This window comes from Narcine bancroftii, chromosome 3, assembly GCF_036971445.1.
Source record: "Narcine bancroftii isolate sNarBan1 chromosome 3, sNarBan1.hap1, whole genome shotgun sequence".
NCBI classification, from domain to species: domain Eukaryota; kingdom Metazoa; phylum Chordata; class Chondrichthyes; order Torpediniformes; family Narcinidae; genus Narcine; species Narcine bancroftii.
In genome coordinates this window covers 234,847,750-234,874,284 of record NC_091471.1, presented here as the reverse complement: position 1 = coordinate 234,874,284, position 26,535 = coordinate 234,847,750, and the positions used below count along the sequence as shown (strand labels likewise).

General features: G+C 64.6%; 1 protein-coding gene across 4 annotated transcripts in view; it reads left to right on the top strand.

The window, feature by feature from the left end:
- LOC138758325 (splicing factor U2AF 65 kDa subunit) overlaps positions 1 to 26,535 on the top strand; it is a 73,210-nt gene that overhangs the window by 10,016 nt on the left and 36,659 nt on the right. For 3 of the 4 annotated variants that reach the window (XM_069927086.1, XM_069927085.1, XM_069927083.1), the window contains exons 2-7: positions 2,329 to 2,464; positions 2,634 to 2,737; positions 3,277 to 3,428; positions 4,215 to 4,331; positions 6,745 to 6,883; positions 7,426 to 7,505. In XM_069927086.1, coding sequence (XP_069783187.1) covers positions 2,329 to 2,464; positions 2,634 to 2,737; positions 3,277 to 3,428; positions 4,215 to 4,331; positions 6,745 to 6,883; positions 7,426 to 7,505 — 728 coding nt within the window. The remainder of the gene's footprint in view (positions 1 to 2,328; positions 2,465 to 2,633; positions 2,738 to 3,276; positions 3,429 to 4,214; positions 4,332 to 6,744; positions 6,884 to 7,425; positions 7,506 to 26,535) is intronic. The other variant, XM_069927084.1, reaches the window with a different exon arrangement.

The following is a 26,535-nucleotide window of genomic DNA, read 5'->3' as shown; positions in this document are numbered from 1 at the left end:
CCTATCCCTGACACGAACACACCGCTGATCCCCGTGCTGGTGGAACATAGGCTGCAAGATGGTGGGGTCCTGTCTCCCTGGTCCCCGGAGCTCCTGATGCCAGACTCCCGACTTTGAATCCTCCCCTCAGCCTACTGCATGCACGCCCCGGGGAAGTAGGCTAAGGGGAGGAATCAGCACCCGGTGTGCCTAGGAGGAAGGGAGGGAAGGGGATAGGAGGGGAGGAAATGCCACTGAACCCGAGGTCCCTCCCCTTGCCCCAGGGGCCCGAGGTCCACGCCCCTGCCCCGTCCCCGCTCCTGCCCCTGGAGCCCGAGGTCCACCCCCCTGACCCGTCCCCGCTCCTGCCCCTGGAGCCCGAGGTTTCCCGCTTCTGCCCCAAGATTCAACATTGGATAGGGGCCAATATCGAGGAACTGAGAAAGGCTCGAGATCGGGCAGTGTAGCTATTGAGATTGGGGTTCGAATCCCCGTGCTCTCTGTAATGAGTTTGTACGTTCTCCCTGTGTCTGCGTGGGTTTTCTCCTGCAGCTCTGGTTTCCTCCCACCGTTCGAAATGTACTGGGGGGGTTGGGCGGCACGGGCTCAAGATCCAAAATGGCTTGTTACCGTGCTGTAGGTCTAAAAAATGACTTTCGAGCTCCTGGTGCCCTGTCCACCCTCTCAACTGAGCTCCCGATCCCCGACTGCAGAGTCGTCACCTGGTTCCAGCACGTCTGAGCTCCCTATGCCCTGGCCTCAAGCCAGCCTGAGCTCCTGACGCCCTGACCTGTATCCTCACATCAGCCAGTCATCGATCCGAACTCCCAACGCCCCGGTCTCCAGCTTGTCTGAGCTCCCGTTGCTCCAACCGTGTATCCTTGCCTCAGCCGACCGACTATCCGTGCCCCGACCACATTTACTTGGGCGTGGGGGAGAGAGATGCCAGCGAGACTTGGACAGGCAGGAGGGAGAGATGGTAGCATGACTCAGGCGGCCGGGGGGAGAGAGATGCTAGCATGACTTGGGTGGGCGAGGGGGGGGGTGGGGAGAGAGACACCAACGCAACTGGAAGGGGGTGGGGGTGGATACGGCAGCACAATTCAGGTGGGCTTAAATCTGGGGCAACTGGCTTTTATTCTGAAATACAGAAAAATCCGAAATTTGGAACCCCAAGGGTTCCGGATAGTCTACCTGTAGTACCAAAAAAAAAACTGTACTCCAAGTACATGTAAACAAAGAAAGAAATGTAAACAGACTGACTGCAATACAGAGAGGAAAAAAAATCAATAAAGTGCACAAGTAAAAGTCCTTAAATGAGTCCCTGATTGAGTCTGTTGTTGAGGAGTCTGATAGTTGAGGGGTGGCCGTTGTTCCTGAACCTGGTGGGTGCGAGTCTTATGGCCCCTCAACCTCTTTCCTGATGGCATCAGTGAGAACAGAGCGTGTGCTGGGTGGAGGGGATCCTTGAAGATCACTGCTGCTCTCTGATGGCAGCGTTCCCTGTAGATGTTTTCAGTGGTGGGGAGGATTTTGCCTATGATGTCCTGGCATGTGACCACTACATTTTGGAGGGCTTTACGCTCAGGGGTATTGGTGTCCACATACCAGACAATGATGTACCCGGTCAGCACACCTTCCACCACCCCTCTAGAAATTTGCCAGGGGTTCTGGTGTTGAACCAAACCTCCGCAAACTCCTGAGGAAGTCGAGGCTTTCTTCACGATGCCATTAGTGTGTAGATCTGAAAAGAACTCTCCCCACCTCTGATCCCCCAGTGATCATTGGATCGTAAACTTCTGGCTTTCCCCTCCTGAAGTCAACCGTGGTTTCGGTGACGTTGAGTGCAAGGTTGTTGGCGCACCATTCAGCTATGTTTTCCATCTCCCTCCTGTACGCTGACTCATTGCTCCCTGTTGAAAGGCAGAGCAGATGCAGAAAAGTGGTTTCCCACAGTGGAAGAGTCTGGGACAAGAGGGCACAACTTTAGAATTTAGGAATGTTCTCTTAGAACAGAGATGCGGAGGGACTTCTTCAACCAGAGGGTGGGGAATCTGGAATTAGTTGCCACAGGCAGTTGTGGATGCCGGGTCATTTAAAATGCATTAAAAACAGGCAGGGTGGGGGGAGGGTTTGAACAGGGGGCAGGGAGTGGAGGGGGGGGCGTTACAGAGACAGGGAGGGGGGTTTGAACAGGGGGACGGGGAGTGGAGGGGGTTACAGACACAGGGAGGGGGGGTTTGAATAGGGGGGCGGGGAGTGGAGGGGTTACAGAGACGGAATGGGGAATGGACATGGCTCTGCAGCAGGGGTTGGTCACCTTTGACTTCTGCCCCTCTCCCATTGCAGAGCGCGACAAAGAGAACCGCCACAAGAAGAAAAGTCGTAGCCGATCTCGTAGCCGAGACAGGAAGAGGCGGAGCCGCAGCAGGGAGCGGGGAAATCGGGATCGCAGGAGCCCATCCCGGGAACGCCGGAGGCGCAGGTACCCGTGATCCCGGTTGATGGGAGGGGGCGCTGAGGGAGGGGGTATTAATGTTAGTGAGCCCGGGGTAGAGCAGTCATTGAGGGGGGGGGGCCATTAACATCAGTGATGCTGGGGGGGGGGGGAATTATCCCTTTCTATGACTAATCACTTTGCTCTCTCCCCACAGTCGATCTCCGCGTCGTGTCCAAAAGAAGAAACCCTATAAGTATTGGGATGTTCCCCCACCGGGATTCGAACACATCACTCCCATGCAGTACAAAGCAATGCAAGGTGAGGCCCATCGAGCCTGTCGACCAGCTCCCTCAGTCCCAGCCCCGGGGAGGGTGGGTCTGGATTATGGGCCCCAGTCCCAGAGTATATACATCTCCCCCTGACAGTGTGGCTCCCTCAGTCCCGGCCCTGGGAAGGGAGGGCCTGGATTATGGGGCCCTGTTCCGAAGTGTATACATCTCCCCCCGACAGTGCGGCTCCCTCAGTCCTGGCCCCGGGGAGGGTGGGCGTGGATTTGGACTCAGGTCCTGGAGTATATAAATCTCCCCCTGACACTGTGGTTCCCTCAGTCCCGGCCCTGGGGAGGGTGGGCCTGGATTATGGGCCCCGGTCCTGGAGTATATTACATCTCCCCCTGACAGTGTCGCTCCGTCAGTCCCGGCCCCGGGGTTGGGGGGCGGGGGGGGTTGTGGTCCTGGATTATGGGCCTTGCTCTTGCCATGCCGGGGAATTCAGATCCGTTACGTTGCCTTGACCCGCATCTAAACTTTTATTTTTTTCCCCTCTCTCCCTCGTCTCCGGTTTTGCTTTTTATAAAGCGGCAGGTCAAATCCCGGCAACTGCGCTGCTGCCCACAGTCACCCCTGACGGGCTGGCCGTCACCCCCACCCAGGTTCCCGTGGTGGGGAGCCAGATGACCAGACAGGCACGGCGCCTCTACGTGGGAAACATCCCGTTCGGTGTGACTGAGGTAATCCCGTTGGGTCCCACCCCGCCCCGTCTTCCCTCCCTGCTCCCGCCTTGTCCCATCTTCCCTCCCATCTCCCGCCCTGTCGTCCTCCCTCCCTCCCAGCTCGTTGCATCCCCTTTCCTTCCCAACTCCCGTCCTGTCCTCCCTCCCTCCCAACTCCCGTCCTGTCCTCTCTCCCTCCCAACACCCATCCCGTCCTCTCTCCCTCCCAACTCCCATCCGGTCCAACCCCCTTCCCAACTCCCACCTCGTTCTCCCTCCCAATTCCAGCCCCGTCCTCTCTCCCTCCCAATTCCCGCCCCGTCCTCTCTCCCTCCCAATTACTGCCCTGTCCTCTCTCCCTCTCAATTCCTGCCCCGTCCTCTCTCCCTCCCAATTTCAGCCCCGTCCTCTCTCCCTCACAATTCCCGCCCCGTCCTCTCTCCCTCCCAATTCCTGCCCTGTCCTCTCTCCCTCCCAATTCCTACCCCGTCCTCACTCCCTCCCAGCTCCCGCGCCATCCTCTCTGCCTCCCAGCTCCTGTTCCATCCTCTCTCCCTCCCTCCTGCCCTGTTGTCTCTCTCCCTCTTAACACCCACTCCGTCCTCTCTACCTCCTCTGCCCCACCTCCCTCCCAGCCCTCGCCCTCCATCCACTTTCCTGCCTTGTCCGTCCCTTTCCATGCACCTACGTCCTTTGTCTCTTCTCTCAGTGTTTGTCCTCGAGGGGTGATGATGGAGGTGAGGTTGTGGAGTGGACTGAACCTCTGGGGTTAATCCTCCGTGCATTTGCTCCTCTCCCGAACAGGAGGCGATGGCAGACTTCTTCAATGCACAGATGCGGTTAGCGGCTCTCTCGCAGGCAGCAGGCAACCCTGTGCTGGCCGTTCAAATTAACCAGGACAAGAACTTTGCCTTTCTTGAGGTGAGGAGGTTGGGGAAGGTGTGGGTGAATTCCCACCTTCAGAGGATGGGGCGTGTTGTAGAACAGAGAGATCTCGGGGTACAGGGACCAACACGGTGAACGGTGGGGAGTGTTGTAGAACAGAGAGACCTCGGGTTACGGGGACTGACACAGTGAACGGTGGGGAGTGTTGTAGAACAGAGAGACCTTGAGGAATGGGGACCAACACGGTGAACAGTGGGGAGTGTAGAACAGAGAGACCTCGGGTAAACGGGGACCGACATGGTGAATGGTGGGGAGTGTTGTAGAACTGAGAACTTGGATTACAGGGATTGACATGGTGAATGGTGGGGAGTGTTGTAGAACAGAGAGACCTTGAGGAATGGGGACCAACACGGTGAACAGTGGGGAGTGTAGAACAGAGAGACCTCGGGTAAATGGGGACCGACATGGTGAATGGTGGGGAGTGTTGTAGAAGAGAGAGACCTCGGGTTACGGGGACCGACACAATGGACATAGACAATCATGACTGGCTGGAAGACGGTGGTTGGGACAGTAGGGGAGAATGGATGAATGGTCTGTATCTCTGTTGTGCAGGTGTGAAACAGTGAAATAAACTCTGTTCATGGTCCCTCTCCCTCACTCCCTGCCTGACACCCTCTCCTTCCACCTCTCCCTCTGTCCCCCTGCCTCCCTCCCACTTCCCCCATCCCTTTGCTTTTCCCCGACTACCTCCAACCCCCTCCACGTCTTCCTGCCCCTCCCCACCTCCCCCTCCCTCCCTCATCCTGCCTCCCCTCCCTCCCTCTCACTCCTCCCACCTCCCTCTCCCTACCCCGCCTCCCTCCTCCTCCTCCCAACTCCTCCCCCACCTCCCAACCCCTCCCCACCTCCCTGCCTGCCTCCCTCAACCTCCCCGGCCTCCCTCCCTCAACCTCCCCGGCCTGCCTCCCTCAACCTCCCCGGCCTCCCTCCCTCAACCTCCCCGGCCTCCCTCCCTCAACCTCCCCGGCCTCCCTCCCTCAACCTCCCCGGCCTCCCTCCCTCAACCTCCCCGGCCTCCCTCCATCAACCTCCCCGGCCTCCCTCCCTCAACCTCCCCGGCCTCCCTCCCTCAACCTCCCCGGCCTCCCTCCCTCAACCTCCCCGGCCCCCCTCCCTCAACCTCCCCGGCCTCCCAACCCCTGCTCCCCGGCCTCCCAACCCCTGCTCCCCGGCCTCCCAACCCCTGCTCCCCGGCCTCCCAACCCCTGCTCCCCGGCCTCCCAACCCCTGCTCCCCGGCCTCCCAACCCCTGCTCCCCGGCCTCCCAACCCCTGCTCCCCGGCCTCCCAACCCCTGCTCCCCGGCCTCCCAACCCCTGCTCCCCGGCCTCCCAACCCCTGCTCCCCGGCCTCCCAACCCCTGCTCCCCGGCCTCCCAACCCCTGCTCCCCGGCCTCCCAACCCCTGCTCCCCGGCCTCCCAACCCCTGCTCCCCGGCCTCCCAACCCCTGCTCCCCGGCCTCCCAACCCCTGCTCCCCGGCCTCCCAACCCCTGCTCCCCGGCCTCCCAACCCCTGCTCCCCGGCCTCCCAACCCCTGCTCCCCGGCCTCCCAACCCCTGCTCCCCGGCCTCCCAACCCCTGCTCCCCGGCCTCCCAACCCCTGCTCCCCGGCCTCCCAAACCCTGCTCCCCGGCCTCCCAACCCCTGCTCCCCGGCCTCCCAACCCCTGCTCCCCGGCCTCCCAACCCCCTGCTCCCCGGCCTCCCAACCCCTGCTCCCCGGCCTCCCAACCCCTGCTCCCCGGCCTCCCAACCCCTGCTCCCCGGCCTCCCAACCCCTGCTCCCCGGCCTCCCAACCCCTGCTCCCCGGCCTCCCAACCCCTGCTCCCCGGCCTCCCAACCCCTGCTCCCCGGCCTCCCAACCCCTGCTCCCCGGCCTCCCAACCCCTGCTCCCCGGCCTCCCAACCCCTGCTCCCCGGCCTCCCAACCCCTGCTCCCCGGCCTCCCAACCCCTGCTCCCCGGCCTCCCAACCCCTGCTCCCCGGCCTCCCAACCCCTGCTCCCCGGCCTCCCAACCCCTGCTCCCCGGCCTCCCAACCCCTGCTCCCCGGCCTCCCAACCCCTGCTCCCCGGCCTCCCAACCCCTCCTCCCCGGCCTCCCAACCCCTCCTCCCCGGCCTCCCAACCCCTCCTCCCCGGCCTCCCAAATCCTCCTCCCCGGCCTCCCAAATCCTTCCCTGCCTGCTTCTCCCACCCCATCTCCCTCCCCGCCTCCCTCCCTCAACATCCTCTCATCCCACCTCCCCACCCCACCCCCTGCCTCGCTCCCCCTCCCTCCCCACCCTGCCACCCTCTCCCTCCCCTGCCTCCTAACCCTCTCCCGTCCCTTTGCCTCCCTCCCTCTCTCCCTTGCCATCCCTCCTCTGTACCCGCCCCCACAACCTCAGTTCCGATCCGTTGATGAAACGACACAAGCCATGGCGTTTGATGGGATCATATTTCAGGGGCAGTCGCTTAAGATCCGGCGTCCACACGACTATCAGCCCCTCCCTGGAATGTCTGAAAATCCTTCCGTCTATGTTCCTGGTAAAGCTGGGGAATATAAGGTGGGGGGGGTTGAACAGAGGGTCGGGGAGCGGAGTGGGATACAGATACAGAGACAGGGAGAGGGAGCGGAGGGGATTACAGAGAGGGAGGGGGTTTTGAAAGGAGGACGGGGAGTGGAGGAGGTTACAGAGACTAGGAGAGGAGTTTGAACAGGGGCACGGGGAATGGACTGGATTACAGAGATGCATTGGGTTTGAACGGGGACGGGGAGTGCAGAGGATTACAGAGACTGGGAAGGGTGTTTTGAACAGGGGCACAGGGAATGGAGGGGGTTACAGAGACAGGGAGGGGGATTTTGAACAGGGGATGGGGAGTGGATGGGGTTACAGAGACAGGGAGGGGGGTGCTTGAACTGGGGACGGGGAGTGGAGAGGGTTACAGAGACGGAGTGGGTTTGAGCAGGAGGATGAGTTTACAAAGACGTGTGAAAGGAGGATTGTTGAGGTGAGTGAGTGTGGCGGAGAAGTCGCGATGCCCCAGTTGATGAATGACTGATGAGCCTTGCCTCTCTTCCTCCACAGGAGTGGTTTCCACTGTCGTCCCTGACTCTCCTCACAAACTGTTCATTGGGGGTTTACCAAACTACCTGAATGATGACCAGGTGAGACCCTCTTGAACCACTTCTGGGAGTGCGTGACGGTTGGGGAGAGACGGTGCTTCCCTCTGTGCCCCACCCAGGGAGTGTGTGATGGAACCCCGTCTCTGCGCTATACACTACTTCTGGCCCAATCTCCCCACCTGTACACTCCCCGTGACCCCAACTCCCCCCTGTTCACTCCCCGTGTCGCTGTCTCCCCACTGTTCACTCCCCGTGTCACCATCTCCCCCGTTCAATCCCCGTGACCCCGTCTTCCCCGTTCACTCCCCGTGACCCCGTCTCCCCCTGTTCACTCCCTGTAATCCAGTCTCTCCCCCGCGCCGTTCATTCCCTGTGACCCCGTCTGCCGCGTTCACTCCCTATGACCCCGTCTTCCCCCTGCTCACTCCCTGTGACCCCGTCTCAACCCCGTTCACTCCCTGTGACCCTGTCTCCCACCCTCCGCCCCGTGATCCCGTCTCTCCCCGTTCACTCCCCATGAACCCGTCTCCCCGTTCACTCCCCGTGACCCCGTCTTCCCCGTTCACACCCCCGTTGACTCCCCGTCTCCCCCGTTAACTCCCCGACTCCCCCGTTCACTCCCCGTCTCACCCGTTCACTCCCCGTCTCCCCCGTTCACTCCCCGTCTCCCCCGTTCACTCCCCGTCTCCCACGTTGACTCCCCGTCTCCCCCGTTCACTCCCCGTCTCCCCCGTTCACTCCCCGTCTCCCCCGTTCACTCCCCGTCTCCCCCGTTCACTCCCCGTCTCCCCCGTTCACTCCCCGTCTCCCCCGTTCACTCCCCGTCTCCCCCGTTCACTCCCCGTCTCCCCCGTTCACTCCCCGTCTCCCCCGTTCACTCCCCGTCTCCCCCGTTCACTCCCCGTCTCCCCCGTTCACTCCCCGTCTCCCCCGTTCACTCCCCGTCTCCCCCGTTCACTCCCCGTCTCCCCCGTTCACTCCCCGTCTCCCCCGTTCACTCCCCGTCTCCCCCGTTCACTCCCCGTCTCCCCCGTTCACTCCCCGTCTCCCCCGTTCACTCCCCGTCTCCCCCGTTCACTCCCCGTCTCCCCCGTTCACTCCCCGTCTCCCCCGTTCACTCCCCGTCTCCCCCGTTCACTCCCCGTCTCCCCCGTTCACTCCCCGTCTCCCCCGTTCACTCCCCGTCTCCCCCGTTCACTCCCCGTCTCCCCCGTTCACTCCCCGTCTCCCCCGTTCACTCCCCGTCTCCCCCGTTCACTCCCCGTCTCCCCCGTTCACTCCCCGTCTCCCCCGTTCACTCCCCGTCTCCCCCGTTCACTCCCCGTCTCCCCCGTTCACTCCCCGTCTCCCCCGTTCACTCCCCGTCTCCCCCGTTCACTCCCCGTCTCCCCCGTTCACTCCCCGTCTCCCCCGTTCACTCCCCGTCTCCCCCGTTCACTCCCCGTCTCCCCCGTTCACTCCCCGTCTCCCCCGTTCACTCCCCGTCTCCCCCGTTCACTCCCCGTCTCCCCCGTTCACTCCCCGTCTCCCCCGTTCACTCCCCGTCTCCCCCGTTCACTCCCCGTCTCCCCCGTTCACTCCCCGTCTCCCCCGTTCACTCCCCGTCTCCCCCGTTCACTCCCCGTCTCCCCCGTTCACTCCCCGTCTCCCCCGTTCACTCCCCGTGACCCCGTTCACTCCCCGTGACCCCGTTCACTCCCCGTGACCCCGTTCACTCCCCGTGACCCCGTTCACTCCCCGTGACCCCGTTCACTCCCCGTGACCCCGTTCACTCCCCGTGACCCCGTTCACTCCCCGTGACCCCGTTCACTCCCCGTGACCCCGTTCACTCCCCGTGACCCCGTCTCCCCTGTTCACTCCCCGTGACGCCGTCTCCCCCGTTCACTCCCCGTGACCCCGTCTTCCCCGTTCACTCCCCGTGACCCCGTCTCCCACTGTTCACTCCCTGTGATCCAGTCTCCCCCCCACCCCGTTCATTCCCTGTGACCCCATCTGCCGCGTTCACTCCCTATGACCCCGTCTTCCCCCTGTTCACTCCCTGTGACCCCGTCTCAACCCTGTTCACTCCCTGTGACCCTGTCTCCCACCCTCCGCCCCGTGATCCCGTCTCTCCCCGTTCACTCCCCATGAACCCGTCTCCCCGTTCACTCGCCGTGTCCCCGTCTCCCCGTTCACTCCCCGTGACCCCGTCTCCCCCGTTCACTCCCCCGTTCACTCCCCGTCTCCCCCGTTCACTCCCCGTCTCCCCCGTTCACTCCCCGTCTCCCCCGTTCACTCCCCGTCTCCCCCGTTCACTCCCCGTCTCCCCCGTTCACTCCCCGTCTCACCCGTTCACTCCCCGTCTCCCCCGTTCACTCCCCGTCTCCCCCGTTCACTCCCCGTCTCCCACGTTGACTCCCCGTCTCCCCCGTTCACTCCCCGTCTCCCCCGTTCACTCCCCGTCTCCCCCGTTCACTCCCCGTCTCCCCCGTTCACTCCCCGTCTCCCCCGTTCACTCCCCGTCTCCCCCGTTCACTCCCCGTCTCCCCCGTTCACTCCCCGTCTCCCCCGTTCACTCCCCGTCTCCCCCGTTCACTCCCCGTCTCCCCCGTTCACTCCCCGTCTCCCCCGTTCACTCCCCGTCTCCCCCGTTCACTCCCCGTCTCCCCCGTTCACTCCCCGTCTCCCCCGTTCACTCCCCGTCTCCCCCGTTCACTCCCCGTCTCCCCCGTTCACTCCCCGTCTCCCCCGTTCACTCCCCGTCTCCCCCGTTCACTCCCCGTCTCCCCCGTTCACTCCCCGTCTCCCCCGTTCACTCCCCGTCTCCCCCGTTCACTCCCCGTCTCCCCCGTTCACTCCCCGTCTCCCCCGTTCACTCCCCGTCTCCCCCGTTCACTCCCCGTCTCCCCCGTTCACTCCCCGTCTCCCCCGTTCACTCCCCGTCTCCCCCGTTCACTCCCCGTCTCCCCCGTTCACTCACCGTCTCCCCCGTTCACTCCCCGTCTCCCCCGTTCACTCCCCGTCTCCCCCGTTCACTCCCCGTCTCCCCCGTTCACTCCCCGTCTCCCCCGTTCACTCCCCGTCTCCCCCGTTCACTCCCCGTCTCCCCCGTTCACTCCCCGTCTCCCCCGTTCACTCCCCGTCTCCCCCGTTCACTCCCCGTCTCCCCCGTTCACTCCCCGTCTCCCCCGTTCACTCCCCGTCTCCCCCGTTCACTCCCCGTCTCCCCCGTTCACTCCCCGTCTCCCCCGTTCACTCCCCGTCTCCCCCGTTCACTCCCCGTCTCCCCCGTTCACTCCCCGTCTCCCCCGTTCACTCCCCGTCTCCCCCGTTCACTCCCCGTCTCCCCCGTTCACTCCCCGTCTCCCCCGTTCACTCCCCGTGACCCCGTTCACTCCCCGTGACCCCGTTCACTCCCCGTGACCCCGTTCACTCCCCGTGACCCCGTTCACTCCCCGTGACCCCGTTCACTCCCCGTGACCCCGTTCACTCCCCGTGACCCCGTTCACTCCCCGTGACCCCGTTCACTCCCCGTGACCCCGTTCACTCCCCGTGACCCCGTTCACTCCCCGTGACCCCGTTCACTCCCCGTGACCCCGTTCACTCCCCGTGACCCCGTTCACTCCCCGTGACCCCGTCTCCCCTGTTCACTCCCCGTGACGCCGTCTCCCCCGTTCACTCCCCGTGACCCCGTCTTCCCCGTTCACTCCCCGTGACCCCGTCTCCCACTGTTCACTCCCTGTGATCCAGTCTCCCCCCCACCCCGTTCATTCCCTGTGACCCCGTCTGCCGCGTTCACTCCCTATGACCCCGTCTTCCCCCTGTTCACTCCCTGTGACCCCGTCTCAACCCTGTTCACTCCCTGTGACCCTGTCTCCCACCCTCCGCCCCGTGATCCCGTCTCTCCCCGTTCACTCCCCATGAACCCGTCTCCCCGTTCACTCGCCGTGTCCCCGTCTCCCCGTTCACTCCCCGTGACCCCGTCTCCCCCGTTCACTCCCCCGTTCACTCCCCGTCTCCCCCGTTCACTCCCCGTCTCCCCCGTTCACTCCCCGTCTCCCCCGTTCACTCCCCGTCTCCCCCGTTCACTCCCCATCTCCCCCGTTCACTCCCCGTGACCCCGTCTCCCCGTTCACACCTCGTAACCCCGTCTCCCCTGTTCACTCCCCGTGACGCCATCTCCCCCATTCACTCCCCGTGACGACGTCTCCCCTGTTCACTCCCCGTGACGACGTCTCCCCCGTTCACTCCCCGTGACCCCGTCTCCTCCGTTCACTCCCCGTCTCCTCCGTTCACTCCCCGTCTCCTCCGTTCACTCCCCGTCTCCCCCGTTCACTCCCTGTGACCCAGTCTCCCCCCCACCCCGTTCATTCCCTGTGACCCCGTCTGCCGCGTTCACTCCCTATGACCCCGTCTTCCCCCTGTTCACTCCCTGTGACCCCGTCTCAACCCAGTTCACTCCCTGTAACCCTGTCTCCCACCCTCCGCCCCGTGATCCCGTCTCTCCCCGTTCACTCCCCATGAACCCGTCTCCCCGTTCACTCCCCGTGACCCCGTCTCCCCCGTTCACTCCCCGTCTCCCCTGTTCACTCCCCGTCTTCCCCGTTCACTCCCCGTGACCCCGTCTCCTCCGTTCACTCCCGTCTCCCCTGTTCACTCCCCGTGACCCCGACTCCGCTGTTCACTCCCCGTGAACCCGTCTCCCAGTTCACTCCTCGTGAGCCCATCTCCCCGTTCATTCCCCGTGACCCCGTCTCCCCGTTCAATCCCCGCGACCCCGTCTCCCCGTTCACACCTCGTAACCCCGTCTCCCCTGTTCACTCCCCGTGACTCCATCTCCCCCATTCACTCCCCGTGACGACGTCTCCCCTGTTCATTCCCCGTGACGACGTCACCCCCGTTCACTCCCCGTCTCCTCCGTTCACTACCCGTCTCCTCCGTTCACTACCCGTCTCCTCCGTTCACTCCCCGTCTCCCCCGTTCACTCCCTGTGACCCAGTCTCCCCCCCACCCCGTTCATTCCCTGTGACCCCGTCTGCCGAATCACTCCCTATGACCCCGTCTTCCCCCTGTTCCCTCCCTGTGACCCCGTCTCAACCCTGTTCACTCCCTGTGACCCTGTCTCCCACCCTCCGCCCCGTGATCCCATCTCTCCCCGTTCACTCCCCATGAACCCGTCTCCCCGTTCACTCGCCGTGTCCCCGTCTCCCACGTTCACTCCCCGTCTCCCCCGTTCACTCCCCATCTCCCCTGTTCACTCCCCGTCTCCCCCGTTCACTCCCCGTGACCCCGTCTCCCCGTTCACACCTCGTAACCCCGTCTCCCCTGTTCACTCCCCGTGACGCCATCTCCCCCATTCACTCCCCGTGACGACGTCTCCCCTGTTCACACCCCGTGACGACGTCTCCCCCGTTCACTCCCCGTGACCCCGTCTCCCACGTTCACACCCGGTCTCCCACGTTCACTCCCCGTCTCCTCCGTTCACTCCCCGTCTCCTCCGTTCACTCCCCGTCTCCTCCGTTCACTCCCCGTCTCCTCCGTTCACTCCCCGTCTCCTCCGTTCACTCCCCGTTTCCCCCGTTCACTCCCCGTGACCCCGTCTCCCCCGTTCACTCACCGTGACCCCGTCTCCCCCGTTCACTCCCCGTGACCCCGTCTCACACGTTCACACCCCGTCTCCTCCGTTCACTCCCCGTCTCCTCCGTTCACTCTCCGTGACTCCTTCTCCAGCCGTTTTATTGCCGGTGTGCCAGTCTCCCCCCCCTCCCATTCATTCCCTGTGACCCCGTCTGCCCTGTTTAATCCCTGTCACCCCGTCTTCCTCCTGTTCACTCCCTATGACCCCATATTACCCCTGTTCACTGCCTGTGACCTAGTCTCCCCCACCCCACGTTCACTCCCTGTGTACCCGTCTCCCCCCTGCCCCGTGTTCCCATCTCCCCCTGTTCACTCCCCGTGATCCCGTCTTCCCCATTCACTCCCCGTGACCCCATCTCCTCGTTCACTCCCCATGAACCCATCTTCCCGTTCACTCCATGTGACCCCGTCTCCCCGTTCACACCTCGTAACCCCGTCTCCCCTGTTCACTCCCCGTGACGCCATCTCCCCCATTCACTCCCCGTGACGACGTCTCCCCTGTTCACTCCCCGTGACGACGTCTCCCCCGTTCACTCCCCGTGACCCCGTCTCCCCGTTCACACCTCGTAACCCCGTCTCCCCTGTTCACTCCCCGTGACGCCATCTCCCCCATTCACTCCCCGTGACGACGTCTCCCCTGTTCACTCCCCGTGACGACGTCTCCCCCGTTCACTCCCCGTGACCCCGTCTCCTCCGTTCACTCCCCGTCTCCTCCGTTCACTCCCCGTCTCCTCCGTTCACTCCCCGTCTCCCCCGTTCACTCCCTGTGACCCAGTCTCCCCCCCACCCCGTTCATTCCCTGTGACCCCGTCTGCCGCGTTCACTCCCTATGACCCCGTCTTCCCCCTGTTCACTCCCTGTGACCCCGTCTCAACCCAGTTCACTCCCTGTAACCCTGTCTCCCACCCTCCGCCCCGTGATCCCGTCTCTCCCCGTTCACTCCCCATGAACCCGTCTCCCCGTTCACTCCCCGTGACCCCGTCTCCCCCGTTCACTCCCCGTCTCCCCTGTTCACTCCCCGTCTTCCCCGTTCACTCCCCGTGACCCCGTCTCCTCCGTTCACTCCCGTCTCCCCTGTTCACTCCCCGTGACCCCGACTCCGCTGTTCACTCCCCGTGAACCCGTCTCCCAGTTCACTCCTCGTGAGCCCATCTCCCCGTTCATTCCCCGTGACCCCGTCTCCCCGTTCAATCCCCGCGACCCCGTCTCCCCGTTCACACCTCGTAACCCCGTCTCCCCTGTTCACTCCCCGTGACTCCATCTCCCCCATTCACTCCCCGTGACGACGTCTCCCCTGTTCATTCCCCGTGACGACGTCACCCCCGTTCACTCCCCGTGACCATGTCCACTCCCCGTCTCCCCCGTCCACTCCCCGTCTCCCCCGTCCACTCCCCGTCTCCCCCGTCTCCCCCGTCCACTCCCCGTCTCCCCCGTCCACTCCCCGTCTCCCCCGTCCACTCCCCGTCTCCCCCGTCCACTCCCCGTCTCCCCCGTCCACTCCCCGTCTCCCCCGTCCACACCCCATCTCCCCCGTCCACTCCCCGTCTCCCCCGTCCACTCCCCGTCTCCCCGTCCACTCACCGTGACCCCGTCTCCCCCGTTCACTCCCCGTGACCCCGTCTCCCCCGTTCACTCCCCGTGATCCCTTCACCCCCGTTCACTCCCAGTGTTCCTGTCTCCACCCATTCACTCCCCATGACCCCGTCTGCCCCGTTCACTCCCCGTCTCCCCGTTCACTACCAGTGATCCCGTTCACTCCCCGTATCCCCGTCTCCTCCGTTCACTCCCCGTCTCCCCCGTTCACTCCCCGTCTCCCCCGTTCACTCCCCGTCTCCCCCGTTCACTCCCCGTCTCCCCCGTTCACTCCCCGTCTCCCCCGTTCACTCCCCGTCTCCCCCGTTCACTCCCCGTCTCCCCCGTTCACTCCCCGTCTCCCCCGTTCACTCCCCGTCTCCCCCGTTCACTCCCCGTCTCCCCCGTTCACTCCCCGTCTACCCCGTTCACTCCCCGTCTCCCCCGTTCACTCCCCGTCTCCCCCGTTCACTCCCCGTCTCCCCCGTTCACTCCCCGTCTCCCCCGTTCACTCCCCGTGACCCCGTTCACTCCCCGTGACCCCGTTCACTCCCCGTGACCCCGTTCACTCCCCGTGACCCCGTTCACTCCCCGTGACCCCGTTCACTCCCCGTGACCCCGTCTCCCCTGTCCACTCCCCGTGACGCCGTCTCCCCCGTTCACTCCCCGTGACCCCGTCTTCCCCGTTCACTCCCCGTGACCCCGTCTCCCACTGTTCACTCCCTGTGATCCAGTCTCCCCCCCACCCCGTTCATTCCCTGTGACCCCGTCTGCCGCGTTCACTCCCTATGACCCCGTCTTCCCCCTGTTCACTCCCTGTGACCCCGTCTCAAATCTGTTCACTCCCTGTGACCCTGTCTCCCACCCTCCGCCCCGTGATCCCGTCTCTCCCCGTTCACTCCCCATGAACCCGTCTCCCCGTTCACTTCGCCGTGTCCCCGTCTCCCCGTTCACTCCCCGTGACCCCGTCTCCCCCGTTCACTCCCCCGTTCACTCCCCGTCTCCCCCGTTCACTCCCCGTCTCCCCCGTTCACTCCCCGTCTCCCCCGTTCACTCCCCGTCTCCCCTGTTCACTCCCCGTCTCCCCCGTTCACTCCCCGTGACCCCGTCTCCCCGTTCACACCTCGTAACCCCGTCTCCCCTGTTCACTCCCCGTGACGCCATCTCCCCCATTCACTCCCCGTGACGACGTCTCCCCTGTTCACTCCCCGTGACGACGTCTCCCCCGTTCACTCCCCGTGACCCCGTCTCCTCCGTTCACTCCCCGTCTCCTCCGTTCACTCCCCGTCTCCTCCGTTCACTCCCCGTCTCCCCCGTTCACTCCCTGTGACCCAGTCTCCCCCCCACCCCGTTCATTCCCTGTGACCCCGTCTGCCGCGTTCACTCCCTATGACCCCGTCTTCCCCCTGTTCACTCCCTGTGACCCCGTCTCAACCCAGTTCACTCCCTGTAACCCTGTCTCCCACCCTCCGCCCCGTGATCCCGTCTCTCCCCGTTCACTCCCCATGAACCCGTCTCCCCGTTCACTTCGCCGTGTCCCCGTCTCCCCGTTCACTCCCCGTGACCCCGTCTCCCCCGTTCACTCCCCGTCTCCCCTGTTCACTCCCCGTCTTCCCCGTTCACTCCCCGTGACCCCGTCTCCTCCGTTCACTCCCGTCTCCCCTGTTCACTCCCCGTGACCCCGACTCCGCTGTTCACTCCCCGTGAACCCGTCTCCCAGTTCACTCCTCGTGAGCCCATCTCCCCGTTCATTCCCCGTGACCCCGTCTCCCCGTTCAATCCCCGCGACCCCGTCTCCCCGTTCACACCTCGTAACCCCGTCTCCCCTGTTCACTCCCCGTGACTCCATCTCCCCCATTCACTCCCCGTGACGACGTCTCCACTGTTCATTCCCCGTGACGACGTCACCCCCGTTCACTCCCCGTGACCCCGTCTCCCACGTTCACACCACGTCTCCTCCGTTCACTCCCCGTCTCCTCCGTTCACTACCCGTCTCCTCCGTTCACTCCCCGTCTCCCCCGTTCACTCCCTGTGACCCAGTCTCCCCCCCACCCCGTTCATTCCCTGTGACCCCGTCTGCCGAATCACTCCCTATGACCCCGTCTTCCCCCTGTTCCCTCCCTGTGACCCCGTCTCAACCCTGTTCACTCCCTGTGACCCTGTCTCCCACCCTCCGCCCCGTGATCCCATCTCTCCCCGTTCACTCCCCATGAACCCGTCTCCCCGTTCACTTCGCCGTGTCCCCGTCTCCCACGTTCACTCCCCGTCTCCCCCGTTCACTCCCCATCTCCCCTGTTCACTCCCCGTCTCCCCCGTTCACTCCCCGTGACCCCGTCTCCCCGTTCACACCTCGTAACCCCGTCTCCCCTGTTCACTCCCCGTGACGCCATCTCCCCCATTCACTCCCCGTGACGACGTCTCCCCTGTTCACACCCCGTGACGACGTCTCCCCCGTTCACTCCCCGTGACCCCGTCTCCCACGTTCACACCCGGTCTCCCACGTTCACTCCCCGTCTCCTCCGTTCACTCCCCGTCTCCTCCGTTCACTCCCCGTCTCCTCCGTTCACTCCCCGTCTCCTCCGTTCACTCCCCGTCTCCTCCGTTCACTCCCCGTTTCCCCCGTTCACTCCCCGTGACCCCGTCTCCCCCGTTCACTCACCGTGACCCCGTCTCCCCCGTTCACTCCCCGTGACCCCGTCTCACACGTTCACACCCCGTCTCCTCCGTTCACTCCCCGTCTCCTCCGTTCACTCTCCGTGACTCCTTCTCCAGCCGTTTTATTGCCGGTGTGCCAGTCTCCCCCCCCTCCCATTCATTCCCTGTGACCCCGTCTGCCCTGTTTAATCCCTGTCACCCCGTCTTCCTCCTGTTCACTCCCTATGACCCCATATTACCCCTGTTCACTGCCTGTGACCTAGTCTCCCCCACCCCACGTTCACTCCCTGTGTACCCGTCTCCCCCCTGCCCCGTGTTCCCATCTCCCCCTGTTCACTCCCCGTGATCCCGTCTTCCCCATTCACTCCCCGTGACCCCATCTCCTCGTTCACTCCCCATGAACCCATCTTCCCGTTCACTCCATGTGACCCCGTCTCCCTCGTTCACTCCCTGTGAACACATCTCCCCCGTTCACTCCCTGTGACCCCGTCTCCCCCGATTACTCCCTGGGACCCCATGATCGCCAATCACTACCCGTGACTCCATCTCCCTCGTTCACTCCCTGTGACCCCTTCTCCAGCCGTTCATTGCCGGTGACACAGCCTCCCCCCCCCCCCCACCCCATTCATTCCCTGTGACCCCGTCTGCCCCGTTCACTCCCTGTCACCCTGTCTTCCTCCTGTTCACTCCCTGTGACCCCATCTTACCCCTGTACACTCCCTGTGACCTAGTCTCCCCCCACCCCACTTTCACGCCATGTGACCCCGTCTCCCTCGTTCACTCCCTGTGAACACGTCTCCCCCGTTCACTCCCTGTGACACCGTCTCCCCCGTTCACTCCCCGTGACCCCTTCTCCAGCCGTTCATTGCCGGTGACCCAGTCTCCCCCCGCCCCCCAACATTCATTCCCTGTGACCCCGTCTGCCCCGTTCACTCCCTGTCTTCCTCCTGTTCACTCCCTGTGACCCCATCTTACCCCTGTACACTCTCTGTGACCTAGTCTCCCCCCACCCCACGTTCACTCCCTGTTTACCCGTTTCCCCCCTGCCCCGTGTTCCCGTCTCCCCCTGTTCACTCCCTGTGATCCCGTCTCCCCCGTTCACTCCCTGTGACCCCGTCACCCGTCTCCCTCGTTCACTCCCTGCGAAGACGTCTCCCCCGTTCACTCCCCGTCTCCCCCGTTCACTCCCCGTCTCCCCCGTTCACTCCCCGTCTCCCCCGTTCACTCCCCGTCTCCCCCGTTCACTCCCCGTCTCCCCCGTTCACTCCCCGTCTCCCCCGTTCACTCCCCGTCTCCCCCGTTCACTCCCCGTCTCCCCCGTTCACTCCCCGTCTCCCCCGTTCACTCCCCGTCTCCCCCGTTCACTCCCCGTCTCCCCCGTTCACTCCCCGTCTCCCCCGTTCACTCCCCGTGACCCCGTTCACTCCCCGTGACCCCGTTCACTCCCCGTGACCCCGTTCACTCCCCGTGACCCCGTTCACTCCCCGTGACCCCGTTCACTCCCCGTGACCCCGTCTCCCCTGTCCACTCCCCGTGACGCCGTCTCCCCCGTTCACTCCCCGTGACCCCGTCTTCCCCGTTCACTCCCCGTGACCCCGTCTCCCACTGTTCACTCCCTGTGATCCAGTCTCCCCCCCACCCCGTTCATTCCCTGTGACCCCGTCTGCCGCGTTCACTCCCTATGACCCCGTCTTCCCCCTGTTCACTCCCTGTGACCCCGTCTCAAATCTGTTCACTCCCTGTGACCCTGTCTCCCACCCTCCGCCCCGTGATCCCGTCTCTCCCCTTTCACTCCCCATGAACCCGTCTCCCCGTTCACTCGCCGTGTCCCCGTCTCCCCGTTCACTCCCCGTGACCCCGTCTCCCCCGTTCACTCCCCCGTTCACTCCCCGTCTCCCCCGTTCACTCCCCGTCTCCCCCGTTCACTCCCCGTCTCCCCCGTTCACTCCCCGTCTCCCCTGTTCACTCCCCGTCTCCCCCGTTCACTCCCCGTGACCCCGTCTCCCCGTTCACACCTCGTAACCCCGTCTCCCCTGTTCACTCCCCGTGACGCCATCTCCCCCATTCACTCCCCGTGACGACGTCTCCCCTGTTCACTCCCCGTCTCCCCCGTTCACTCCCCGTGACCCCGTCTCCCCGTTCACACCTCGTAACCCCGTCTCCCCTGTTCACTCCCCGTGACGCCATCTCCCCCATTCACTCCCCGTGACGACGTCTCCCCTGTTCACTCCCCGTGACGATGTCTCCCCCGTTCACTCCCCGTGACCCCGTCTCCTCCGTTCACTCCCCGTCTCCTCCGTTCACTCCCCGTCTCCTCCGTTCACTCCCCGTCTCCCCCGTTCACTCCCTGTGACCCAGTCTCCCCCCCACCCCGTTCATTCCCTGTGACCCCGTCTGCCGCGTTCACTCCCTATGACCCCGTCTTCCCCCTGTTCACTCCCTGTGACCCCGTCTCAACCCAGTTCACTCCCTGTAACCCTGTCTCCCACCCTCCGCCCCGTGATCCCGTCTCTCCCCGTTCACTCCCCATGAACCCGTCTCCCCGTTCACTCCCCGTGACCCCGTCTCCCCCGTTCACTCCCCGTCTCCCCTGTTCACTCCCCGTCTTCCCCGTTCACTCCCCGTGACCCCGTCTCCTCCGTTCACTCCCGTCTCCCCTGTTCACTCCCCGTGACCCCGACTCCGCTGTTCACTCCCCGTGAACCCGTCTCCCAGTTCACTCCTCGTGAGCCCATCTCCCCGTTCATTCCCCGTGACCCCGTCTCCCCGTTCAATCCCCGCGAACCCGTCTCCCCGTTCACACCTCGTAACCCCGTCTCCCCTGTTCACTCCCCGTGACTCCATCTCCCCCATTCACTCCCCGTGACGACGTCTCCCCTGTTCATTCCCCGTGACGACGTCACCCCCGTTCACTCCCCGTCTCCTCCGTTCACTACCCGTCTCCTCCGTTCACTACCCGTCTCCTCCGTTCACTCCCCGTCTCCCCCGTTCACTCCCTGTGACCCAGTCTCCCCCCCACCCCGTTCATTCCCTGTGACCCCGTCTGCCGAATCACTCCCTATGACCCCGTCTTCCCCCTGTTCCCTCCCTGTGACCCCGTCTCAACCCTGTTCACTCCCTGTGACCCTGTCTCCCACCCTCCGCCCCGTGATCCCATCTCTCCCCGTTCACTCCCCATGAACCCGTCTCCCCGTTCACTCGCCGTGTCCCCGTCTCCCACGTTCACTCCCCGTCTCCCCCGTTCACTCCCCATCTCCCCTGTTCACTCCCCGTCTCCCCCGTTCACTCCCCGTGACCCCGTCTCCCCGTTCACACCTCGTAACCCCGTCTCCCCTGTTCACTCCCCGTGACGCCATCTCCCCCATTCACTCCCCGTGACGACGTCTCCCCTGTTCACACCCCGTGACGACGTCTCCCCCGTTCACTCCCCGTGACCCCGTCTCCCACGTTCACACCCGGTCTCCCACGTTCACTCCCCGTCTCCTCCGTTCACTCCCCGTCTCCTCCGTTCACTCCCCGTCTCCTCCGTTCACTCCCCGTCTCCTCCGTTCACTCCCCGTCTCCTCCGTTCACTCCCCGTTTCCCCCGTTCACTCCCCGTGACCCCGTCTCCCCCGTTCACTCACCGTGACCCCGTCTCCCCCGTTCACTCCCCGTGACCCCGTCTCACACGTTCACACCCCGTCTCCTCCGTTCACTCCCCGTCTCCTCCGTTCACTCTCCGTGACTCCTTCTCCAGCCGTTTTATTGCCGGTGTGCCAGTCTCCCCCCCCTCCCATTCATTCCCTGTGACCCCGTCTGCCCTGTTTAATCCCTGTCACCCCGTCTTCCTCCTGTTCACTCCCTATGACCCCATATTACCCCTGTTCACTGCCTGTGACCTAGTCTCCCCCACCCCACGTTCACTCCCTGTGTACCCGTCTCCCCCCTGCCCCGTGTTCCCATCTCCCCCTGTTCACTCCCCGTGATCCCGTCTTCCCCATTCACTCCCCGTGACCCCATCTCCTCGTTCACTCCCCATGAACCCATCTTCCCGTTCACTCCATGTGACCCCGTCTCCCGTCTCCCTCGTTCACTCCCTGTGAACACATCTCCCCCGTTCACTCCCTGTGACCCCGTCTCCCCCGATTACTCCCTGGGACCCCATGATCGCCGATCACTACCCGTGACTCCATCTCCCTCGTTCACTCCCTGTGACCCCTTCTCCAGCCGTTCATTGCCGGTGACACAGCCTCCCCCCCCCCCACCCCATTCATTCCCTGTGACCCCGTCTGCCCCGTTCACTCCCTGTCACCCTGTCTTCCTCCTGTTCACTCCCTGTGACCCCATCTTACCCCTGTACACTCCCTGTGACCTAGTCTCCCCCCACCCCACTTTCACGCCATGTGACCCCGTCTCCCTCGTTCACTCCCTGTGAACACGTCTCCCCCGTTCACTCCCTGTGACACCGTCTCCCCCGTTCACTCCCCGTGACCCCTTCTCCAGCCGTTCATTGCCGGTGACCCAGTCTCCCCCCGCCCCCCAACATTCATTCCCTGTGACCCCGTCTGCCCCGTTCACTCCCTGTCTTCCTCCTGTTCACTCCCTGTGACCCCATCTTACCCCTGTACACTCTCTGTGACCTAGTCTCCCCCCACCCCACGTTCACTCCCTGTTTACCCGTTTCCCCCCTGCCCCGTGTTCCCGTCTCCCCCTGTTCACTCCCTGTGATCCCGTCTCCCCCGTTCACTCCCTGTGACCCCGTCACCCGTCTCCCTCGTTCACTCCCTGCGAAGACGTCTCCCCCGTTCACTCCCCGTCTCCCCGTTCACTCTCCGTCTCCCCCGTTCATTCCCCGTCTCCCCGTTCACTCCCCGTCTCCCCCGTTCACTCCCCGTCTCCCCCGTTCACTCCCCGTCTCCCCCGTTCACTCCCCGTCTCGCCCGTTCACTCCCCGTCTCCCCCGTTCACTCCCCGTCTCCCCCGTTCACTCCCCGTCTCCCCCGTTCACACCCCGTCTCCCCCGTTCACTCCCCGTCTGCCCCGTTCACTCCCCGTGACCCCGTCTGCCCCGTTCACTCTCCGTGACCCCGTCTGCCCCGTTTACTCTCCGTGACCCCTTCTCCCGCCGTTCACCCACCGCGACCCCGTCTGCCGCGTACACTCCCGTCTCCCCTGTTCACTCCCCGTATCCCCGTCTCCACCGTTCACTCCCCGTGATCCCATCTCCCCCCATTCACTCCACGTGACCCCGTCTCCCCTGTTCACTCCCCGTGACCCCGTTCACTCCCCGTGACCATGTCCACTCCCCGTCTCCCCCGTCCACTCCCCGTCTCCCCCGTCCACTCCCCGTCTCCCCCGTCCACTCCCCGTCTCCCCCGTCCACTCCCCGTCTCCCCCGTCCACTCCCCGTCTCCCCCGTCCACTCCCCGTCTCCCCCGTCCACTCCCCGTCTCCCCCGTCCACTCCCCGTCTCCCCCGTCCACTCCCCGTCTCCCCCGTCCACTCCCCGTCTCCCCCGTCCACTCCCCGTCTCCCCCGTCCACTCCCCGTCTCCCCCGTCCACTCCCCGTCTCCCCCGTCCACTCCCCGTCTCCCCCGTCCACTCCCCGTCTCCCCCGTCCACTCCCCGTCTCCCCCGTCCACTCCCCGTCTCCCCCGTCCACTCCCCGTGACCCCGTCCACTCCCCGTGACCCCGTCTCCCCCGTTCACTCCCCGTGATCCCTTCACCCCCTGTTCACTCCCCGTATCCCCATCTCCCCCCATTCACTCCACGTGACCCCGTCTCCCCTGTTCACTCCCCGTGACCCCGTTCACTCCCCGTGACCATGTCCACTCCCCGTCTCCCCCGTCCACTCCCCGTCTCCCCCGTCCACTCCCCGTCTCCCCCGTCCACTCCCCGTCTCCCCCGTCCACTCCCCGTCTCCCCCGTCCACTCCCCGTCTCCCCCGTCCACTCCCCGTCTCCCCCGTCCACTCCCCGTCTCCCCCGTCCACTCCCCGTCTCCCCCGTCCACTCCCCGTCTCCCCCGTCCACACCCCGTCTCCCCCGTCCACTCCCCGTCTCCCCCGTCCACTCCCCGTCTCCCCGTCCACTCACCGTGACCCCGTCTCCCCCGTTCACTCCCCGTGACCCCGTCTCCCCCGTTCACTCCCCGTGATCCCTTCACCCCCGTTCACTCCCAGTGTTCCTGTCTCCACCCATTCACTCCCCATGACCCCGTCTGCCCCGTTCACTCCCCGTCTCCCCGTTCACTACCAGTGATCCCGTTCACTCCCCGTATCCCCGTCTCCTCCGTTCACTCCCCGTCTCCCCCGTTCACTCCCCGTCTCCCCCGTTCACTCCCCGTCTCCCCCGTTCACTCCCCGTCTCCCCCGTTCACTCCCCGTCTCCCCCGTTCACTCCCCGTCTCCCCCGTTCACTCCCCGTCTCCCCCGTTCACTCCCCGTCTCCCCCGTTCACTCCCCGTCTCCCCCGTTCACTCCCCGTCTCCCCCGTTCACTCCCCGTCTCCCCCGTTCACTCCCCGTCTCCCCCGTTCACTCCCCGTCTCCCCCGTTCACTCCCCGTCTCCCCCGTTCACTCCCCGTCTCCCCCGTTCACTCCCCGTCTCCCCCGTTCACTCCCCGTGACCCCGTTCACTCCCCGTGACCCCGTTCACTCCCCGTGACCCCGTTCACTCCCCGTGACCCCGTTCACTCCCCGTGACCCCGTTCACTCCCCGTGACCCCGTTCACTCCCCGTGACCCCGTTCACTCCCCGTGACCCCGTCTCCCCTGTCCACTCCCCGTGACGCCGTCTCCCCCGTTCACTCCCCGTGACCCCGTCTTCCCCGTTCACTCCCCGTGACCCCGTCTCCCACTGTTCACTCCCTGTGATCCAGTCTCCCCCCCACCCCGTTCATTCCCTGTGACCCCGTCTGCCGCGTTCACTCCCTATGACCCCGTCTTCCCCCTGTTCACTCCCTGTGACCCCGTCTCAAATCTGTTCACTCCCTGTGACCCTGTCTCCCACCCTCCGCCCCGTGATCCCGTCTCTCCCCGTTCACTCCCCATGAACCCGTCTCCCCGTTCACTCGCCGTGTCCCCGTCTCCCCGTTCACTCCCCGTGACCCCGTCTCCCCCGTTCACTCCCCCGTTCACTCCCCGTCTCCCCCGTTCACTCCCCGTCTCCCCCGTTCACTCCCCGTCTCCCCCGTTCACTCCCCGTCTCCCCTGTTCACTCCCCGTCTCCCCCGTTCACTCCCCGTGACCCCGTCTCCCCGTTCACACCTCGTAACCCCGTCTCCCCTGTTCACTCCCCGTGACGCCATCTCCCCCATTCACTCCCCGTGACGACGTCTCCCCTGTTCACTCCCCGTGACGACGTCTCCCCCGTTCACTCCCCGTGACCCCGTCTCCTCCGTTCACTCCCCGTCTCCTCCGTTCACTCCCCGTCTCCTCCGTTCACTCCCCGTCTCCCCCGTTCACTCCCTGTGACCCAGTCTCCCCCCCACCCCGTTCATTCCCTGTGACCCCGTCTGCCGCGTTCACTCCCTATGACCCCGTCTTCCCCCTGTTCACTCCCTGTGACCCCGTCTCAACCCAGTTCACTCCCTGTAACCCTGTCTCCCACCCTCCGCCCCGTGATCCCGTCTCTCCCCGTTCACTCCCCATGAACCCGTCTCCCCGTTCACTTCGCCGTGTCCCCGTCTCCCCGTTCACTCCCCGTGACCCCGTCTCCCCCGTTCACTCCCCGTCTCCCCTGTTCACTCCCCGTCTTCCCCGTTCACTCCCCGTGACCCCGTCTCCTCCGTTCACTCCCGTCTCCCCTGTTCACTCCCCGTGACCCCGACTCCGCTGTTCACTCCCCGTGAACCCGTCTCCCAGTTCACTCCTCGTGAGCCCATCTCCCCGTTCATTCCCCGTGACCCCGTCTCCCCGTTCAATCCCCGCGACCCCGTCTCCCCGTTCACACCTCGTAACCCCGTCTCCCCTGTTCACTCCCCGTGACTCCATCTCCCCCATTCACTCCCCGTGACGACGTCTCCCCTGTTCATTCCCCGTGACGACGTCACCCCCGTTCACTCCCCGTGACCCCGTCTCCCACGTTCACACCACGTCTCCTCCGTTCACTCCCCGTCTCCTCCGTTCACTACCCGTCTCCTCCGTTCACTCCCCGTCTCCCCCGTTCACTCCCTGTGACCCAGTCTCCCCCCCACCCCGTTCATTCCCTGTGACCCCGTCTGCCGAATCACTCCCTATGACCCCGTCTTCCCCCTGTTCCCTCCCTGTGACCCCGTCTCAACCCTGTTCACTCCCTGTGACCCTGTCTCCCACCCTCCGCCCCGTGATCCCATCTCTCCCCGTTCACTCCCCATGAACCCGTCTCCCCTCTCCCACGTTCACTCCCCGTCTCCCCCGTTCACTCCCCATCTCCCCTGTTCACTCCCCGTCTCCCCCGTTCACTCCCCGTGACCCCGTCTCCCCGTTCACACCTCGTAACCCCGTCTCCCCTGTTCACTCCCCGTGACGCCATCTCCCCCATTCACTCCCCGTGACGACGTCTCCCCTGTTCACACCCCGTGACGACGTCTCCCCCGTTCACTCCCCGTGACCCCGTCTCCCACGTTCACACCCGGTCTCCCACGTTCACTCCCCGTCTCCTCCGTTCACTCCCCGTCTCCTCCGTTCACTCCCCGTCTCCTCCGTTCACTCCCCGTCTCCTCCGTTCACTCCCCGTTTCCCCCGTTCACTCCCCGTGACCCCGTCTCCCCCGTTCACTCACCGTGACCCCGTCTCCCCCGTTCACTCCCCGTGACCCCGTCTCACACGTTCACACCCCGTCTCCTCCGTTCACTCCCCGTCTCCTCCGTTCACTCTCCGTGACTCCTTCTCCAGCCGTTTTATTGCCGGTGTGCCAGTCTCCCCCCCCTCCCATTCATTCCCTGTGACCCCGTCTGCCCTGTTTAATCCCTGTCACCCCGTCTTCCTCCTGTTCACTCCCTATGACCCCATATTACCCCTGTTCACTGCCTGTGACCTAGTCTCCCCCACCCCACGTTCACTCCCTGTGTACCCGTCTCCCCCCTGCCCCGTGTTCCCATCTCCCCCTGTTCACTCCCCGTGATCCCGTCTTCCCCATTCACTCCCCGTGACCCCATCTCCTCGTTCACTCCCCATGAACCCATCTTCCCGTTCACTCCATGTGACCCCGTCTCCCGTCTCCCTCGTTCACTCCCTGTGAACACATCTCCCCCGTTCACTCCCTGT